Source organism: Agrilus planipennis, unplaced genomic scaffold, assembly GCF_000699045.2.
Source record: "Agrilus planipennis isolate EAB-ADULT unplaced genomic scaffold, Apla_2.0 scaffold90, whole genome shotgun sequence".
Taxonomy (NCBI): Eukaryota; Metazoa; Arthropoda; class Insecta; order Coleoptera; family Buprestidae; genus Agrilus; species Agrilus planipennis.
The window spans coordinates 507,536-528,835 of record NW_020438865.1 but is presented as its reverse complement, the minus strand read 5'-3'; the positions used below and the strand labels follow the sequence as shown (position 1 = coordinate 528,835).

Here is a 21,300-nt window from a genome sequence, read left to right as displayed (position 1 = left end):
CGGACAAAAAGTAATTACTTAGATACTTAAAAGTAATGCAATTTTTAACTTCAAAATGCATCTCTCGACTATTCTTTGATATTAATTTAAAAGAAGAATTTAGCAAAGGTAAAAAAAAAGTTTTGCAACTAAAAATGAGTAGGTAATATAGGTAATAAGTAAAGTAATGTAAGAAAAAAATAAGGAATACTTAAAAACTGCCTGTTTTAGAATGTAAACTAAAGGTAAACTTACTTGTAACTTTTTTTCACACCATTTAGTACTTTAGTTTTGCGTAGTCCTAAGAGAATCGCGAAATCAAGAGACGGGCATTTCCCACTCACCCCACGATAACCAAGTTACAACTGACAGATGCAATCCCCACTCTGTTAGAGAACACGTTGTTGCAATGTATGCCATGCGCACGCACCACGTGCTCCTGATTCTTGATAAATAGGAGGACTACACGGCTCTCCGCCCACTACATAGTTTTTACATAATAATTATTACTTATATACTTTCGTGTATCTACCTATAATATGCATATTCACTCACTCGAGAAATTACATGTATGCGGCGCGTTGGTAGAATTTTTGGGCAATTTCAAAATTCAGGAAATGGTATTTCACTTTTCGTTCAAACAATAATACCTTTAAATTTCCATACATATCCACATAGCTACTTTTCCGACCGTTGAAGATTGTAACAGGGGCAAGCGGCCATACCTGTTTTTCACCTAATTTCATTGTCATTCAAAGTTTAATTAGTGGTAATTGATAAATATGATATTACACACTTATTATGTTGAATACTTACATCAAAATCAAATGGAACTTAACTAAACAAAATATTAAATAACGTGGAAACATTTAAAAACTTAAAATGCGTTTCGATACCCATGTTGTCATCCTCAGTTAGAGACTCTTAGGTATCTATATAGTTTTCTAAATGCTTTCACGTAGAATTTATTGAGATTTTTAGTTTANCTGTCTTTATATAATAATATAATATACCTAATACAATAGAACCTCTTTAAGTCGAACCTCGATAAGTCAAAAACCTCCAAAACTCGAAAAAATGTTTTGTTCCCTTCCCTGCAAGCCCTAAAAGCTCCATTATTCTAAACCTTCTATTAGTCGAAATACTTAGTCAGTCCCTGCAGGCCATTTTGGTACATCTTTTGCCTATATACCTCGAAAAATGTTTTATTTTACAACCTTTACAACTCGATAATTTGAAACTTATTACGTCTATAGTTCGAAGAAAACGAAGTTATCGACTTTAAGGATTTATCGACAATGTAAGTACACCAAATCTTAACATCTACAAGTCGAATCAAAATCCTCCATAAGTCGAAAACTCTATAACTTGGCGTCTCCCTTGATGTTCGAGTTATAGAGGTTCTACTGTATAATATAATATATGTATGTTACATAAAAAACCCCACTATTAGTCCATCGTGCGTTTAACTAACGCATTTCGGTGAAGCGCGCAATAAATTCTAATATTAAATTTCAAACAACGGCAACCAGGTTTTCGGTGATCGAAGTTGGTGACCACCACTTTGTATCTTGCGTATAGGGGTCCAGTTCCTATGATGTCTCATCTTCCCCTTACTAAAACATTGTCACGCAATAGTGTGATATAAAGTAGGAGCTTATGAATTAATAGTTTCCCTACAAGCTTTTAAACATGTACTTGTGCGTACTCTGCTTAATAACCTGGTATCTCTGTGGGCACTAATCTACTTCCTATTAACACTAACACCAACACCGACTCATTTCGCTTGATCCGAAAACGCCACGAAAAATGAAAAGAGAAAACCGCTAACAAAATAATTATGTATCGTGCGTTTCAAATTCCATTGCATTTTATAAAAGTCCCATTGGGATGGATCCTAACTATCGTAAACAATTTACCCTCCAACAAATTTGTATTGAACTGAGCAGACTGTTGTCCCAGAAACAGATACCCATAATTAAGAATTTCTAACGAAGAGTGGAGATAGCGAAATTGAGACAACAGAACCACGACAATATTAAAAGGAGATATTTATGGTTTTCAAGAGGATGGAGAACAAACATTTTCATCAAACAACGAACACCCCAACTAAACAATAACGTGACGGATACACTTCGATCGCGACGTTAACGATATGTGTGATCATGTTTGTTTGTGTTGATCAATCAATATTCTTTCTCTTCTGAAGAGAGAAGAGAAGGAATGGGCCCCGGAATGCTGAAAAAGAAAATAGGAAATATTGTTAGTATCATCGTTCAAAAAGGTATTTGGTTGGATGTAAAGTACTTTACTTACCTTTATGCTGAAACAAAATTGGACGTAGATTAGTAAATGGTAAAAGGTATAATTTATTGTGAACCCACTGATAGGGGGTAGTATGTACTTACCTATGAAGTTTATGTGTAGATTGTGGTAAACGTATACTCGTACTCCTTGGTTTTAAGTTTAATAAATTTTATATAGGTATCTAATAAAAATATACTTGTAACTGTTTCAAATGGATAGATCGATGATAATAATTTTATAAGAATAGAAATGATAAAATTCGAAAGTTACTTCTAAAATGTAGCATCGTGCTACAGATGGCGTTCACTGTGCCGTTTGTAGTATTTTCTGAAACGCACTGTTAAGACAGCAGGTAAAAGTTGGTCTGTGTTCTGTCGGAGCTGCCTGCGACGCGCTGATGAGATCCAAAAAGATCGAAATCGCGATCCGCGTCTGGCAGTTTCGACAGAATACAGACCACTTCGAATTATTTTACTTCTAATTTTCAACATGTTTTGATAATACTGAGATTGCAATATGCAATAGTAAAATAAATGAAATTTCATAATTAAGAACATTATTAACAATATATCTAATGTAAATTTAGAATAAAATTTGAAAAAAATTCTTGTGTCGTTAAGCTTTATAGGTACGACAACAGTGGCGTAATTCGTGTTGGACGAGAACGAGCTTAAGTAATAATCGAATTTGTGGTTAATCTGATCGCTTGGTGAAACATTTTTTAATATTATAATGAATAAAAGTAAAACCTTGGTTTATACTAGAGATGTACCGAATAGTGATTTTGCCGGGTACCGGAACATCAGATAACCGGCATTAGCTATGCCACGTACCCGGCAAAACCACTACGGTTAAATACCACCCTCACTAATGTCCCAAACCATCGACGTTTAGTAATGGACATGCCTTAGTGGTCAGAATTGTGGTACAACAAAAGAAAGAGATGGACCGAAGTTTCGGACAATATCCATCTTTCTCACGATAGTGCGTAAGCGTGTCATGAAAGAGATAGCACTAGTCCCAAAACATACGCCATCTCCCTCACTTTTCGAGCCAAGAAATTATTACAACGTCATACGGCTAAGGCACGTCCATTTATATATGTCTATGTCCCAAACCACATTATGTGCCGTTCAAAAGGTCGTTTAAACACTAAAAGAATAAAATTTTAATTCTTGGTTGGCCGATTTTCAACGAGAGGGTTCTTAGTCCTATGCTCATTGAACGAACGGTTATCACCCAACCCCGACCGTAAATACTAAATAGTAAATTTAAAAATGAATTGAAAAGAAAATAGTATTTAGTTACGGTATTTGTGCTGAAATTTTAAAAATTTACATTTTTGGATTATTAAATATTGATTAGTCACATTAGTCATTAAAAACGAACAGTGTAGCAGCATTAAAAATTTATTGAATTTAAATAAAGAGAAATTTAAATGTTCGTCAAGGTTTTTTAAACATAATTTCAACATCAAGAAAGACTTATTCTAAGATGTATACTTTTATTATTTAACTTGGCGCAAACCTTTAACCGATTCGCGAACCGCCACTGTTGTGCCAGAAGAAGATATAGGAAATACACTATACCTTGACACTTTTCATTTCAATAACACTGTCTTCCCGTCTGCACTGCTATAAATACACTAGCTGAAAAAATATCAAATAGACCCAATGAATGACAAGCAGACATGCATATAAAATAGAAATGTAAATAACATGTGTGGTATATATGTATGTGGAACACAATCCCCAAATGACAGCGTGGACAAAACACCATGTATGTATTGAAATCAGGTACCTCATAACAATTTTAAATGTTCTCCATCTAACATCAGATCCCTATAAAAACAACAACAGATACGGCATGTAGTTAATAATACGGTGTAAAGGACCTAAGCCAGCAGCTAATCATCATCATAAAACCCAACTAATAAGAATCAAAGTTTGACGTTACAGGCGCAGCACCTGTATACGTCGGTCCCTAGCACGCGGAGCGACTCAATTGGATAATATGGCAATGGACCACCAGAGGAGCCCAATAATACACTAAATTACAGTTTGTAACTCATCTTATTGGGCGCAAAAATCAAATTAGCCCCAAAATAATAAAAATCAAAAACAGAAATAGAAATGGAAATATAAAAGCTTGCCACTCGGGTCTATTTGAAACAATATTCATTAGTGACCTACTTTGAGGCGTCGGCTAGACCTTAGTAGGGTTCACCGAAACCTTAATCTATCCAGCGTTGGATGTCCACGATCCTCATCCTCTCCGTGATGAATGTCAGTAGACCGATGCTAGACTGGGTGGAGGGGAGATCCATCAACAATACTATTCCATCACATATACATATACACTTCATTTCACTTCACTACCGATCGCGAAAAAAATATCATTTAAAGACACTTTAATAACGATTCGAACACAGCACAAACTTGGATGGAACTGAAAGAAAAGAAAAAACCATACGTCAGTACCTGTGAAAATAATCGACAACAACGTGATTAAATTTACCTGCACTAAGTCCAAAAATTTTTCATAAAATGACCCTTGAACCCATAACTTCTAACCTTCATCTCATCCTCCGTAATGAGTAGGAGTGGGTAAAGAAACATCGTTATATTAAAGGTAAATCCAACCTAGATAATCACCTTCATCAACGAACTATTCACCACTTCCATTGGTGAATTATCTTCTTCCTGATCTTCAAAAATGGATGCTATTGAACTCTGCAATAGATAAACGAGATTTGAAAAACAAAAACAAAAAACTCCTTCAATGATGCATATACAGAGACATGTACATCTTTTCAATTATTTTCAGTAAATAGTCAATTAGGAAGTGTTTGAAAAATTAGTGGAAACACCCTGTATCTAAAGTGAAGCTGGTGACCTCTGTGGATTATTAGTGTTACTTAGTTTGGACCACGACCTAGAGTGTGTAACCTGTAAACGGTCCGAGAGAAGTAACGAAACAATGTTAGATGGCGGCAATTCCTGTGTAATCCGTCAGTTTATCCCCCAAGATGGAGCCCTCATCGACTTGAGGTCCGGATAACGAACGACCTTCAAACAGCGAATCATTACAGTGAGTCTAGAGTCATGGTTGTCCGTTGTTTTTGTTTGGGTGTTAGGGGTAAATGTCGAGTGTTGTGTCGCGAAAAGTTTTTAAATACCAAATACGTCAAATTTTTTAAAATAAGTTTTTACAGGTTTTGTAAGTATATTTATATAATTTACTTTATCTAAAAACTAATTTTGGTAATTTTTAATAATATAAATATGGTTGAGGCATGTAAGCGCTGTTCTTTGTTTACAGACATATTCTATTGTGTGTTCCCCATAAAATGATTACTAATACCGAGGTAATACTAGAATGAATTTGTTGGTACATCGCGGCTAAAACCATCTTGGAATGTGGTCATAGATGCTCTGGAGAAATTATAGAGAATGAGTGAATTTAACTCTGCATTGGTGAGTTAATTTATTGTTTGCCTTTGGAATGCATTCCATGGTTTTTGAAATTTTTCGTTTTTACACCTGTTCATCATTGCACTTTTGTGAGTTCCTTATAACAAAATAGTACACTGCTTGTAAAACACCACATTTGTCAATAATTTCAAAGAGAAATTATTAACAGATATAGATATACAATACTAAAAACAATGTACATACAAAGGACACTAAAACAGTTTTCTCTTTTTCAGGCAACATACACTTCCACAGCACTAATCACTCTAAACAACCCCAACCAAGATGATTGCAGACCGATAGCAAAGAAGACTAATACTTGAAGTTAAGGGTAAATAAAACCAATGAATTAAAATCAATTTAGAAAGACAAGAGATTTTCTAAATTGATAATAACTGGTTAAGTTTTATTTATTGAAAGTTTCACTTCTTTCACGTATCATTTAATGTAGTTGTAATTATTTATTTTTATTTTAAAAATAAAAAACAAAGGAGACAGTCGTAAACCAAGTGACTACTAACAACATTTGCATAACAGTTTTTTTTTCACTGAAAAAAAAATCCATTAATTAAGTTCAAAGCAATCTTACCTTTGACCCATGCCAAACTTGTCCATGTTGGTCGAAGGGGATTCTTTTCACCTTAAAGTCTCGGTTGTCCTGAATGTTTACTCCGATGTTGTTAAAATGGTTGAAACCATGTAGTGGAACGATTTAATTATACAGATGGGGGGCCAAAACGCTATCAATTTTCTGGTGTCTTATAAAAACCATTGTCTGCAAATAAAAATTCGAAACTGTCTTAATTCCCGTCAAAATATTGTACTAAGTCGATTGTCTAACAAATTCAGCCAAATCATACTAAATCAGCATTTTGTTTAATGAAAAATTAAGAAATTGTCTGTTGTTAACTTGAGAAGGTACATTCCAAATACTAAGAAAAAAACGAATTACCAAAAAAACTAATAAGCATGTCGTATTCTGCAATATTTAATGATAATAATTTGACTATTAAATGAGTTCCAGCAAAAACTTTAATGAAAGAAAAAGAATTTAATTTTTCACCCATCAAAACGACGCTTAACTTCGCGGAACTACAATATTGTAATGGCGCACGCGCTAGGAGCGCCAACTGAACGATCTGAAGTAGCACTAAATAAATTTCAACCCAAGCTATTTCTGATATAATTTTAAATATTAAATAAAAAATTTGGGCGATAATTTGAAAGATATTAATTAAACATTTTAGCAAAGTCCATGGTGGCAGTACCTATTAATACCTCAGAATAATTCACACAAGTTCTTTGAATTTAAATGCCTACGTATGTATGTACATTCTTGGACCATGTCGTACCTCAAGAATGTATTATCAAAAATACCAAGAAAAAAATAAGTAGCCAAAAAAAATCAATACGCACATCGTAAACTGCAATATTTAACTATTCGATTCCGATAATTACATGTGCTCCAGCAAAAATTTTTAACCAAAGGAATTTATTTTCTTACCTAAGACAATCAAGGTCTGCGTAACCCGGCCATTACTGACTGAAAAATGGCTACTGCTAACTACCGGCGAAAACGTTAAACTACCAATTTCTAAGCCCTCTTAGTTATATGTGTCGTTAAAATTAAATAAAAATTGAAGAATGCATATTTTTTTCTAAAATACAACAGTACGTAGTAAGAAAATAAGAATTGACACAAGAAATTACGGTAAAAACATGGTGGGACCAAGAATGTCAAGTAGAGAAACTGCGAAACTGGATTAAAAGAAAAGGAATATATAGAAAAATTAAAAATAAAATCAAGATACTACAAATGAAAAAAAAAAAATACCAAACAGTAAAGAAAAAACAAAAAAAAGAAGAATGAACAGAAGAAAGGATAGAACAGGAAGAAGTTCTGGGAATTAATAAATAGACAAAGAGCAAGAAAAGAACGTGCAAGATGGACGAATGGATTGAGCACTTTGTTAAACAAATTGGGGGGGGGGAACAATAATAGAAAAAGAAAAAATCGGTTAAAGAAAAAAAAATATCGAGAAATAATAAAAAAAAATAACAAATAGACAATAAATAAGGCTTAAAACAACATAAGATTTTTTAAAAAACAGTAAAGTATTTGGAGGGTTTAATTGGACATAAAATTGAAAACTTTAATACGACTTGGGCCATGTCATGCCTTGAGAAAGAACTGTCAAAAACAACAAGAGAAACATAAATTACCGAAAAATGTAATGCACTCATTGTAATCTACAATTTTTAATGATAAGATTTCAACAATTGCATGCCTTTCTGCATATATTTAATACAATTAATTTCTTACGTAGGAAGTGCAAGAGCTAGGCAAAACGACCATTGTTTTCTTGAAGACTAGCTGCTGCCAACTGTCGGAGAATACCGTGAACTGTTTCTAAGCCATCTTAGTTATGTGTATCGTTGCTTTTTATGTAAAAATAGGTTGAAGTAAATTGAAATTAATTAATTAATTTTTTTTAATGTTTAAAGGTCGGTTAATTTGTTTTACAAACAAAATTGAATTAACCAAATACTAATTAATAAAAAACGTTTCAACATAAAAGTAATTTTGTTAATATCGTGTGTTGAATCATATACAGGGCGTACACCATATAATATACCAAAGAACAACGTTTATGTGCAATTATTTTTTACCTGCCAGTTCGTTTGGGCAAAACTTTGTAATTTACTATTTATAATAAATTCAGTTGTTATAAATAAACAATTCAAAAGAGTAATCTAGATCATTCCTAATAACCTGCTCCTCATCGTCGCGAAGTGTCTTCGAAATCGGTTGGAGTATTTCGAAGATTAGACAAAAATTTTTTTAATGGTTTACTATGAATCATAGTCTGTAGTTGTTCAATGTTAATGTTTTACACTATTTATTATATCATGATCATTACATTATGTTCTACGGAAGTAGGGAAGCAATACAAATTGTAAAACAATTCAACAAGTTATACGGATAACCAGGTATGCGGCTTTAGTTGTTCCGGCGCCGTTACCGGATCCAAACCGGATACCCGGTCCATCTGTAGTTTATGTAGTATGTGATTTCTTCATATTTTATTAGAAAGGATATGTCATAAACACGAACGAATTAAGCGAACTATATTTTCTTTAAAATAAAAATGGTGTTTTTAAAAAAAGCGGAAACGGATTTAGTGAAACATTAATTTTTAAATATGTGTATTTTAGATTTCATTCGTGCAACAAAAATGAACTCTTTGAGTAGTACTTTATATAAGTAAATAGTTACCTGTTCGGTGTGCTCAAATTTATGCAATATCAGTATGTACTGTAAACAAAATATGTAGAAACTAATGTGGAAATATTTGGCTTTAAGCCTGCTCTAGATGTTTTTGATCTTGTCATGATGTGACGGTCTAGCTACGACCATGAATAGTATGTTACAGTCACATTAAAAAATAACAGATTATTAAATAAATATCCATTACTACCTTTACACTCTTTGGTTTGCATGTTCCATCTATGGGTTTTTAGTTTATGGTTTCTATATTCTCTACGGTTTCTATTGTTCAATTTGTCATGATGACAGCCATAGATTAACTACAGCTGTTTATCTGTTTTCTAGTGATGCGTGTGTGTTGATCTGCAATGGCTGCAATGTAAGTGCAATGCGATGAAACAATAATAAAAAGTGGCTCAAAATGCTTTTCAAAATTGAATTATAGTGTAACTAAATACTAAAGTTCAATATCTTTTGTGGTATTTCTGAGTAAATGTGAGGAACTTAGGAATTCTCCATACCTACAACTTTTTGGAGTAGTAAGTAGATCTCCTACAGAGTAAGTTTCCAGATTGTTATAATTATATGTATATGTGCCTCTTATTAAAAGTGTACACCAACTAATATTGCCGTTTATTATGACAATTATCGGTATATTATTAACTTTTTGGCAAAACGTTTAATCCAGCTCATTTCACAGTTTAATGAACAAAGGCCACTTTTACTTTTTATGTAACGCTGCAAAGTATAATACGTAAGTATGTACTTTATTTAAAACGAAATTTGTATCCGTGGGTAGTATTGCTTAAATGATTGATCTTGTGGTTAATTATTTGTTTAACTATAATGAGCTAATGTTTAAGGAAAAAAAATTATGTGTACTTATATGTGTATATTTATATAGGCATTTTTCTAATTTTTATGTACTTACAAAGTTGGGTACTCGATTTACACTTAATCAAGGGACAAGGCAATTCAATCCAGCATTCAGCTAACCAACTTGGTTCTTGGTTCTTTTTCATAATACAGCTTACAAAAATTATTTTTGTAGCTCTGGTTACATTTTGTTGTACTACTTATACACTTTTTATTATTTCAGAGTAGATAAATAATAAATAGTATATTTATGTTTAAAGAGATATACACTGGTTATTTAGTTATTGTAAATTTTTAGATGAGATTGGTATGCAATTAACTAAGAATGTAAAGTTACTATGAAATATACATAATTTCTTGATTGGTAGATTATGAAAAATTTTATATTGTTCAAGAAATAAAACAACAATATTTCAATTAGAGTTTCACTCTACAATTGTTTTGGCTTATGATACCTTTGTCAAGAGTATGTAGCTACAGTAACTAAAATCTTTTATAATAGAAGAATGCTTTAAGAACAAACAAAATCGCTATTACTCTTGATTCAGGCAATAATTCAGTTCAATAATTAACCATTAGCTTAATTTCTGAATGTTATTTAAAAATTATTATAATAGGAAGTACATAAATTGTTCGCTGCCTATTGTGATCCTTACCTCGCACCTTCCTGTAAATACCATTATAAATAACTATTAATGGTCCTATTGTTATTGTTAATTTTGTTACATTTACAACTTAATGAGCATTATTGCTATAGGCTAGATTTAGAACGTCAAATTAAATAGAAAGTCTGGACGCCAATATATGAAAATGGAATAATCAAAACTCAATGTTATAAGAAGTTACAATCAACAAATAAGTTGATCTTAATTCGAAGCTCCTAAATTCTACCAACTTGATTGAATATATTTAGTAAAAAAAGAAATCGAATTTATTGACTACGTTAAAAGTGTGATGAATTAAAATTATTTTCAGAGATGTTTAATAAGAATGAAGTTATTGTGATTTAAAAGAAAAACCTACACGGGAACATGTCGAGTGGATCGTCTGCGACAGGAGTGCTTCCAGGATCATCTGGAGATGCTCCTGTACATCGAAAAGGACATCGGAGACAAGAATCTATGTATGCTATGACTNGGTTTCTATTGTTCAATTTGTCATGATGACAGCCATAGATTAACTACAGCTGTTTATCTGTTTTCTAGTGATGCGTGTGTGTTGATCTGCAATGGCTGCAATGTAAGTGCAATGCGATGAAACAATAATAAAAAGTGGCTCAAAATGCTTTTCAAAATTGAATTATAGTGTAACTAAATACTAAAGTTCAATATCTTTTGTGGTATTTCTGAGTAAATGTGAGGAACTTAGGAATTCTCCATACCTACAACTTTTTGGAGTAGTAAGTAGATCTCCTACAGAGTAAGTTTCCAGATTGTTATAATTATATGTATATGTGCCTCTTATTAAAAGTGTACACCAACTAATATTGCCGTTTATTATGACAATTATCGGTATATTATTAACTTTTTGGCAAAACGTTTAATCCAGCTCATTTCACAGTTTAATGAACAAAGGCCACTTTTACTTTTTATGTAACGCTGCAAAGTATAATACGTAAGTATGTACTTTATTTAAAACGAAATTTGTATCCGTGGGTAGTATTGCTTAAATGATTGATCTTGTGGTTAATTATTTGTTTAACTATAATGAGCTAATGTTTAAGGAAAAAAAATTATGTGTACTTATATGTGTATATTTATATAGGCATTTTTCTAATTTTTATGTACTTACAAAGTTGGGTACTCGATTTACACTTAATCAAGGGACAAGGCAATTCAATCCAGCATTCAGCTAACCAACTTGGTTCTTGGTTCTTTTTCATAATACAGCTTACAAAAATTATTTTTGTAGCTCTGGTTACATTTTGTTGTACTACTTATACACTTTTTATTATTTCAGAGTAGATAAATAATAAATAGTATATTTATGTTTAAAGAGATATACACTGGTTATTTAGTTATTGTAAATTTTTAGATGAGATTGGTATGCAATTAACTAAGAATGTAAAGTTACTATGAAATATACATAATTTCTTGATTGGTAGATTATGAAAAATTTTATATTGTTCAAGAAATAAAACAACAATATTTCAATTAGAGTTTCACTCTACAATTGTTTTGGCTTATGATACCTTTGTCAAGAGTATGTAGCTACAGTAACTAAAATCTTTTATAATAGAAGAATGCTTTAAGAACAAACAAAATCGCTATTACTCTTGATTCAGGCAATAATTCAGTTCAATAATTAACCATTAGCTTAATTTCTGAATGTTATTTAAAAATTATTATAATAGGAAGTACATAAATTGTTCGCTGCCTATTGTGATCCTTACCTCGCACCTTCCTGTAAATACCATTATAAATAACTATTAATGGTCCTATTGTTATTGTTAATTTTGTTACATTTACAACTTAATGAGCATTATTGCTATAGGCTAGATTTAGAACGTCAAATTAAATAGAAAGTCTGGACGCCAATATATGAAAATGGAATAATCAAAACTCAATGTTATAAGAAGTTACAATCAACAAATAAGTTGATCTTAATTCGAAGCTCCTAAATTCTACCAACTTGATTGAATATATTTAGTAAAAAAAGAAATCGAATTTATTGACTACGTTAAAAGTGTGATGAATTAAAATTATTTTCAGAGATGTTTAATAAGAATGAAGTTATTGTGATTTAAAAGAAAAACCTACACGGGAACATGTCGAGTGGATCGTCTGCGACAGGAGTGCTTCCAGGATCATCTGGAGATGCTCCTGTACATCGAAAAGGACATCGGAGACAAGAATCTATGTATGCTATGACTGGCCTGTATTCAGAAAGTGTCCCTGAAGATGATAATGAGAGCCAGAAACCTACAGCATCTACGTTTTGTGATACAGTAATTAAATGTCATAGTCGAAACCCATCCACTGGCTTTGACAGAGAAAAAGCTGCTTTTAAAGATAACTTTAGCGAACCAACAGCTGTGATATTAAGAGATACAAAGGAATGTGGGATCCTTAAGTGCCGACCTTTGTTTCTACAAAAATACGCTGGAATTAAAGTAAGCTATAAACATACATATATTTGTAAGAATATTTATTTCGCTTTTTTCAGAGTTTTGTACTTCTTTTATCATTTTTGGTGACACTTCAGCAAGCCTTGAGCTCCGGCTATATCAATTCTGTGATAACTACTATTGAAAAAAGATTTGAAATACCTTCAGGTCTCTCTGGACTTGTGGCTTCTTCTTATGAAATAGGAAATGTGATAACTGTTATCTTTGTTAGTTATCTTGGTAGTAGAAGACACATACCTGTCTGGATTGGAGTTGGCACTGTGATAATGGGAATTGGCTCTATTATTTTCATGATACCCCACTTTACGTCAGAGGAAAACTTTGGATCAACTATTGCAAATATTACAGATGAAAATATGTGCAGAGTGGTTTCAGTTAGAGAACAAGATATAGATCTGGGTAGATTTTCTCCAGGATTGTCTTCCCCTCCTTTAGCGCCACATAATAATTTAAGAGGTGACAACTGTATTCAAGGCTCTCCTTCCACAACGGGACCTGTGCTCCTGTTTGTTCTTGCTCAACTGTTACTTGGCTGTGGCGGTTCACCACTTTTTACTCTCGGAACCACGTATATTGATGATCACGTTAGAGCTGACAGTTCTTCTATCTATATAGGTATATATTTATAACATTATACTTATTTTTTTGTTTATTTTTAGAGTAACTTCAGTAATGCTTTATAGGATGTATGTACAGCATGGCTGCATTCGGTCCAGTTTTGGGATTTCTGTTAGGAGCTTACATGTTATCATTTCATATGGATTCACTTACAAAATTAATATCTATAGGTAAATAAAGAATAAATATTATTTTATAGAAACGCGGTGTACAATTTTAATAATAACAAAATTTATATTTCAAAATAAATATAAATATGAATATGTTTTGCAGAAAGGTATCCTCACTTTTCTACAGGTACTTTTTAAAATGGTTAAACTTAAGTAAATTTTGATTTGTGGCCAAAATCAATTATGATTGAAAACTATTTGCAATGGATTATCAATACTTTTATTGTAATAACATTTTTGTTGTACTTCCATTCATTCTCCTATTTTTATTAAAATTGTACAAGACAATGGCGCCCTGATAGTAATAATAATAGTGATAATATTTTTTTTAAGACCCAGGTGATCATCGATGGGTGGGTATGTGGTGGGGAGGTTTTTCTGTTAGCAGGACTTTTATTAATTTTAATATCGATACCATTCTTTTCATTTCCAAAAGAAATAACACACGAAAAAGAAAAAATAAAGTTTATAGAGAAAGCGGCCCAAAAAAGCTCAGGAAATGCTAACACTGCCGCTAATTCCCAATCTCAGCAGAGTGACTCGGGCTATGGGAAGGACATTAAAGGTTATTAATTATGATTATTAATTACATAATGAGAATGTCTAATATTGTTTCAATTTTTAGATATACCTCGCTCAATGTTAAGACTAGCTTGTAATCCCATTTATATAGTGACATGTTTGGGAGCATGTATGGAATTAATGATAGTATCTGGTTTTGTTGTTTTTCTACCAAAATACCTAGAAACACAATTCAGCTTAGGGAAAAGTCAAGCAAGTGTCTTTACAGGTAAATTAAAACATGTTTGCTGAGATAACCATAATTTTAATTTGATAATATTTTTTTTAACAGGTTCTATTGCAATTCCTGGTGCTTGTATAGGTATTTTTATGGGAGGATGCATACTAAAGCGTATGGAGTTACGCCCAAAGGGTGCAATACAATTTGTTTTAATTGCTAACTTAGTGTGCCTCTCCTGTTATGCGTTGTTATTTTTCTTAGGATGTGATAACTTAAAAATGGCTGGTACAACCATTCCATATTTCAACAACACTCGCACAGAACCATTCCAAGTAAACTTAACGTCGTCCTGTAATTTTGGCTGCGAATGTAGTATGAATGATGTTGAGCCCGTTTGTGGGAACAATGGACTTACTTATTTTAGTCCATGTCACGCAGGGTGCACTTCTTCTTCTAGGTCCAACAACTATCTTAATTGTGCATGTAAGAAATGACTTTTTTTTCAATGCGTTTTTAATATTATTGTACCTTCGACGTAGGCATTCTTGGAAATGGGTCTATTATGGGTGGATCAGCACCAGGCGTTGCTGTCGATTCTAATTTTGATGAAGTTACAGTGATACCTGTGGCTACAGCAGGGGCATGCAATTCTGCATGCCATACTATTTACCCCTTTTTGATCCTTCTTTTTTTTATGGCCTTTGTAGTAGCTATAACACAGATGCCGTTACTTATGATTGTTTTAAGGTAATGTATTTTCTTATTGGTCCTATTGTTATTGTTAATTTTGTTACATTTACAACTTAATGAGCATTATTGCTATAGGCTAGATTTAGAACGTCAAATTAAATAGAAAGTCTGGACGCCAATATATGAAAATGGAATAATCAAAACTCAATGTTATAAGAAGTTACAATCAACAAATAAGTTGATCTTAATTCGAAGCTCCTAAATTCTACCAACTTGATTGAATATATTTAGTAAAAAAAGAAATCGAATTTATTGACTACGTTAAAAGTGTGATGAATTAAAATTATTTTCAGAGATGTTTAATAAGAATGAAGTTATTGTGATTTAAAAGAAAAACCTACACGGGAACATGTCGAGTGGATCGTCTGCGACAGGAGTGCTTCCAGGATCATCTGGAGATGCTCCTGTACATCGAAAAGGACATCGGAGACAAGAATCTATGTATGCTATGACTGGCCTGTATTCAGAAAGTGTCCCTGAAGATGATAATGAGAGCCAGAAACCTACAGCATCTACGTTTTGTGATACAGTAATTAAATGTCATAGTCGAAACCCATCCACTGGCTTTGACAGAGAAAAAGCTGCTTTTAAAGATAACTTTAGCGAACCAACAGCTGTGATATTAAGAGATACAAAGGAATGTGGGATCCTTAAGTGCCGACCTTTGTTTCTACAAAAATACGCTGGAATTAAAGTAAGCTATAAACATACATATATTTGTAAGAATATTTATTTCGCTTTTTTCAGAGTTTTGTACTTCTTTTATCATTTTTGGTGACACTTCAGCAAGCCTTGAGCTCCGGCTATATCAATTCTGTGATAACTACTATTGAAAAAAGATTTGAAATACCTTCAGGTCTCTCTGGACTTGTGGCTTCTTCTTATGAAATAGGAAATGTGATAACTGTTATCTTTGTTAGTTATCTTGGTAGTAGAAGACACATACCTGTCTGGATTGGAGTTGGCACTGTGATAATGGGAATTGGCTCTATTATTTTCATGATACCCCACTTTACGTCAGAGGAAAACTTTGGATCAACTATTGCAAATATTACAGATGAAAATATGTGCAGAGTGGTTTCAGTTAGAGAACAAGATATAGATCTGGGTAGATTTTCTCCAGGATTGTCTTCCCCTCCTTTAGCGCCACATAATAATTTAAGAGGTGACAACTGTATTCAAGGCTCTCCTTCCACAACGGGACCTGTGCTCCTGTTTGTTCTTGCTCAACTGTTACTTGGCTGTGGCGGTTCACCACTTTTTACTCTCGGAACCACGTATATTGATGATCACGTTAGAGCTGACAGTTCTTCTATCTATATAGGTATATATTTATAACATTATACTTATTTTTTTGTTTATTTTTAGAGTAACTTCAGTAATGCTTTATAGGATGTATGTACAGCATGGCTGCATTCGGTCCAGTTTTGGGATTTCTGTTAGGAGCTTACATGTTATCATTTCATATGGATTCACTTACAAAATTAATATCTATAGGTAAATAAAGAATAAATATTATTTTATAGAAACGCGGTGTACAATTTTAATAATAACAAAATTTATATTTCAAAATAAATATAAATATGAATATGTTTTGCAGAAAGGTATCCTCACTTTTCTACAGGTACTTTTTAAAATGGTTAAACTTAAGTAAATTTTGATTTGTGGCCAAAATCAATTATGATTGAAAACTATTTGCAATGGATTATCAATACTTTTATTGTAATAACATTTTTGTTGTACTTCCATTCATNTATGACAATATAAAAAATGAAAGTAATAATAACCATTATTAAATGTTTATTAATTATATACGTATATTATATTTTCAGATCAGTTAGTGAGGAAGAACGATCGTTCGCATTAGGAATGCAGTTCGTAATATTCCGTTTGTTTGGGTATATCCCTGCTCCTATATTGTTTGGAAACTTGATAGATTCTACGTGTCTGTTGTGGAAGAGCACTTGTGGCGCTAAGGGAGGTCGTTGTTTGCTGTATGATATTGAACAATTCAGATTTCGTTATGTTGGACTTTGTGCTGGAATTAAGATTCTCGCACTTACCATTTTTTCAATAGATTGGTGGTTAGTAAGACGTCGTAAACAACTGGAAAAAACCGCAACAATCACAGCTAATGAAATTGTTGGCTCCATAATAAGTTTAGATAAACGTAAGTTGTTTATTTTTTATATTGTTTAGATTGCTAGAAATGTTAATATCTTTGTTAAATGTTGGCTTCCTTGAACGCAATTTACATTCTTTTATATTTAAATTACTGATTGTGATCTCAGTTTATAAATGAATATTAATGTTAATTCTACAACAACGTAATCCTTGTCGTTTTTGCACAGTGATCTTCATATATGAAAATAGCTTAGAAACAGTTTAACAAATCACTGCCATTAAACTGTGGAATAATCTTTCTGAAAAAATTGGGAGAGCTGCTTGTATCTCGTCATTTAAAGATAACAAATAAGAAGTTCATGGCGGTTATTTGTTCAATTTTGTTACGTGTCTATCACGTTGCGCCAGTAAAACTCCTTTGTTTGATTATCATGTATAGGAAACAATGACGCCTGATTTTACGAACTAAATTTGTTTTTTTTTTACATATTTACAGTGTTTGAAGAACGTCACCTTCACTTCGGCCATCGCAGAAACTTGAGTTCTGTTTCGGCGTGTGAAATAAGTACAGGTCACAAGCGCAATACAAGTTCCGTTTCAGCTTGTTCTGTCCCAGTATCATGCAAACCGCCAATGTATGACTTCCACGAGTTTTCTGCATCTGATTTGCGAAAAAAGCTTCAAATAAGCACCAGTTCCAGTCCTAAAGAAAATGAAATAAAGACACCCAGTCAACAAATTGTTGCTACTAGTGCAGTTAACACTAACTCGTCCTGTGAGGAAGTTAAAGACAACCAAGAAGTTCATGTTTAACAGTAAATTGTCTATTAGTCTTTAATTTAACATTATTGTAATATATTAACACTTGTTAAGAAGGCAAATTAGTATTTTTTAACTTGTCCAAGTTGCTTCCATTGATATGTTTTTAACAACCAATTTTTTATGGGAAAATGTAGTAATTTGAAGCATAAGATATTTTAATGCGTTTAGTAAGATTTGCACTTATTTATTATATTCAGAATTTAATACTGTTTGATGCTGATCTCTCCCGTGTCAATTCGCAATTTAGAAACGATGTAATACTCACAAATTAAATTTTAATTACTGTTGGATATGTACAGGTTTGTTTGTTTACATTTCTTCTTGATTACGTCTTATTGTCAGTCAAAAATATTTTTAATAACGTAGCTTCAATAATTTCTGTACAACAACAATTCAAAACTTAAAGAACTGATTTCATTTTTATTTGTTAAAATATCCTTTTAGGTGTTCATGAACTTAACTTCTCTTATTTAACGTACTTATTTATTTTGACTGAAATTCGAGGTGATCCCGTATTCATGCATAGGTTTACAACTGTGTTAATCCTATGTATAGTAATATTTCAGTACTTATGCTCTTGCTATTGTTACTACAATAAATTCAGTGCCACAATCGAAATAGATTTTAGGTAAATTTAAATAATAGATCTGACTAAATATTGTACACAATTGACTATCATTCATAAACGGATAAAATATTTATTATTTATATATAATTGTTAATTGAAGTTTCAATTTTTTTGAGATCTGGTTTTACTTTTTTAAGCTAATATTTTTATTTTTATGGAGATTTGTAATTAAATAAATAATTATATCAATGAAAAGTCACAAACGATACAAATGAAGCCGTAACATTTATTGTCATAGCTTAATTATAGACAATACTTTTATATCAGGTATTCCGGTGCTTTGTAACGTTATTAGGCATAGTTAAAATCAAACTTAATCTTATAACTACAGTCATTAAGTATGTTAATTTTAACCAAAATTAATTTTTTATAAGTAGGATTATCATGATTAAGGATATTATTTTTTACTTAAAACGAAATAGTGTTTTAATTAATCAAGCCTATGTATGTTAGTTATTGGCTTATAAGATCCAGAGGCAGACGGTATTGTAAAAGTGATTCACATATTGTTCAATCTTTTTTATGTATGTAAAAATGGTTTATTTTATCTTTTTCGTTTGTAATGTAATTAACAATAGCAGGATATATTTATAAAATTACATAAATTGGCACTAGAGTATTTTGGAATCTTATTAGAAGCGATATTTTACAGATAGTGAATCATTTGGCGGTCATAATGTAATCAGGGTAAACAAATTTATATATTTTAATAGAATAAATGCACAGTTTATAATAGTTATAGAAAAATGAAGCACATACTCTTGAAGCAATGTTTTGAGAAAAAAATAGTGGTGAAAGCAGTAACTGCTATATTTTTTTAGCCAATTTATTTTGTGTTATTTTCTAAAATCGGAAAGTAGTTTTATGCGTTATTCAGGCATTTCTATCTTATAACGAATTCATTTACGAATGTAATATGGTTTACAAGCAGTTGGATTATTATCATCAGACGAATTATAAAACAGCATTGCTTTGTAAAACAAAACAAAATGGATTTTACAATATGAGTACGATATATAGGTTTATAATAACGTTATCACTTTCTTTTTCTCTGAATCTGTGCTTCTAATAAGACATACCTGCTTCCATATTTTTATGAGGCAATATATGATTCTCCTTGTGTTTACTATTTGAAAAGTTAATTTGTACTGTTGAATTAGGGTTTGTGGTTTAAGTAGTTGAAAAAAATTTCCTAGCAAATTAAATTTATTCTAAAACTATATAAGGAAGCAAAGGATTGAAAATGTGCTAGGTATGACAATATTATATTTTATTAGTAAAGTTGTTAATTTATTTGCTTTTAATGAATACAATTATTAGGTAGATAGCTAATTTGAAAAAGTGTATTAAAATGCTCAATTAAAAAACAAAAAAGTTAATACATGTATGCCTTACATTTACAGTCAAAAACTGACAAATTGATATCAGATACACATACCTAGTATTAGATAAAAAATATTTTTAGAGCACGTGTTTATTTTAACGTATGAATAAAACTTGTTAATAATTATTTTTTACATGAAAGCACTGTACCTATATATTTTTATCATTTTTTATATAACTGATAACGTTTTATTCTATTGTTTGTGAAATCGTTTCGTTCTGTACTTTATTCTCGAAATTAAAAGAATTACATATATAAATACTTCTATAATTTCTTAATTGCTCCAATAAAATTGCTTGATATATTTTTGAAAATATTAAATGTTGAATAAATTATTGCAGTAATAGTTTACAATATCGGATTCATTAATAAGGAAGTGGGAATCTATAGGTAGATGTAAATGTTAAGAGATGCGAAGATAATCGCATAAAGTTGATAGTATTATATTATTTTCTGTTTTCTTATTGTGTTAAACAGTTTGAATTGAAATTTAATTATGAATATTTTTTTATTAAACTACTATATTATTTATAGGCACGTGATAGGATAAATAATTTTACACATGTTGTAACTAAATTAGGTATGTCGAGTGTTGTAAATAAAAAATTATCAAAAGCAAAAAACAGACATTCAATTAGCTTTTAATCTGTTGAAAAATCGAATTCTAATTAGCAAATTCGGTTAGTGATACAATGTTTAATTTCCAGTATTACGTATTTAGTTTCTTTTTTAACTAAACTAATCTTATGAAAACGAGCCCCCCCTTGTTTGAAGCTCGGGTCCATTACCTTCTTAATGACATTACTGGTCATGGGCCGAAACGGTTGTCTTAATGCTATGTGCCGTTTTCACTGCACAATTTACAAAATAGACTAATAAAGTGAGATTGCAACAAATAAATAGTTGAATATTATTAGTATTTAATAATTTGGATTTATTATATATAGCTGCAATTCATTGCCAAGAATAAAAAGTAATGTTTATTAAAATATTATTTAAAAATAAGTTTATTAACTTGCCCATGTGTGGAAT

General features: G+C 31.5%; 3 protein-coding genes and 1 long non-coding RNA gene across 10 annotated transcripts in view; 3 read left to right on the top strand and 1 right to left on the bottom strand.

Moving 5' to 3' along the window:
* LOC108737283 (E3 ubiquitin-protein ligase Rnf220-like) overlaps window positions 1–850 on the bottom strand; it is a 75,944-nt gene extending 75,094 nt beyond the window's left edge. For 4 of the 7 annotated variants that reach the window (XM_018470024.2, XM_018470029.2, XM_018470028.2 and 1 more), the window contains exon 1: window positions 235–849. The gene's annotated coding sequence lies outside the window, so the exon portion shown is untranslated. Of the gene's footprint in view, window positions 1–234 lie in introns of all 7 variants that reach the window. The other 3 variants (XR_003231310.1, XM_018470027.2, XM_018470025.2) reach the window with 2 other exon arrangements.
* A 4,513-nt stretch (window positions 851–5,363) lies between these two features.
* On the top strand, window positions 5,364–8,274 carry LOC108737295. Its single transcript, XR_001937841.1, has 4 exons — window positions 5,364–5,505; window positions 5,608–5,762; window positions 5,996–6,090; window positions 8,087–8,274. It is a non-coding gene; the product is annotated as an uncharacterized LOC108737295 (long non-coding RNA).
* Window positions 8,275–11,092: 2,818 nt separating this feature from the next.
* On the top strand, window positions 11,093–20,527 carry LOC108737291 (solute carrier organic anion transporter family member 5A1-like). The gene is given in 12 exon segments (XM_025975710.1): window positions 11,093–11,302; window positions 12,397–12,551; window positions 12,615–13,015; window positions 13,069–13,645; window positions 13,714–13,818; window positions 14,152–14,192; window positions 14,194–14,383; window positions 14,444–14,608; window positions 14,672–15,043; window positions 15,100–15,307; window positions 17,143–17,480; window positions 17,931–20,527. Coding segments are annotated over 10 exon segments (2,658 nt in total). The 5' UTR covers window positions 11,093–11,302; window positions 12,397–12,551; window positions 12,615–12,670; the 3' UTR covers window positions 18,248–20,527.
* On the top strand, window positions 15,331–16,834 carry LOC112904783 (solute carrier organic anion transporter family member 5A1-like). The gene is made up of 4 exons (XM_025975731.1): window positions 15,331–15,540; window positions 15,604–16,004; window positions 16,058–16,634; window positions 16,703–16,834. Exons 2-4 carry the CDS (start codon window positions 15,660–15,662, stop codon window positions 16,813–16,815), a joined length of 1,035 nt encoding a protein of 344 aa, XP_025831516.1. The 5' UTR covers window positions 15,331–15,540; window positions 15,604–15,659; the 3' UTR covers window positions 16,816–16,834.
* Window positions 20,528–21,300: the final 773 nt, after the last annotated feature.

Bases quoted from the DNA above. Each gene is read 5' to 3' on its own strand.
- LOC112904783 (XM_025975731.1), top strand. From the start codon at position 15,660: ATGTCGAGTGGATCGTCTGCGACAGGAGTGCTTCCAGGATCATCTGGA. The intron at 16,005-16,057 runs GTAAGCTATAAA...CGCTTTTTTCAG, and splicing joins AAAAATACGCTGGAATTAAA to AGTTTTGTACTTCTTTTATC. The intron at 16,635-16,702 runs GTATATATTTAT...AATGCTTTATAG, and splicing joins CAGTTCTTCTATCTATATAG to GATGTATGTACAGCATGGCT.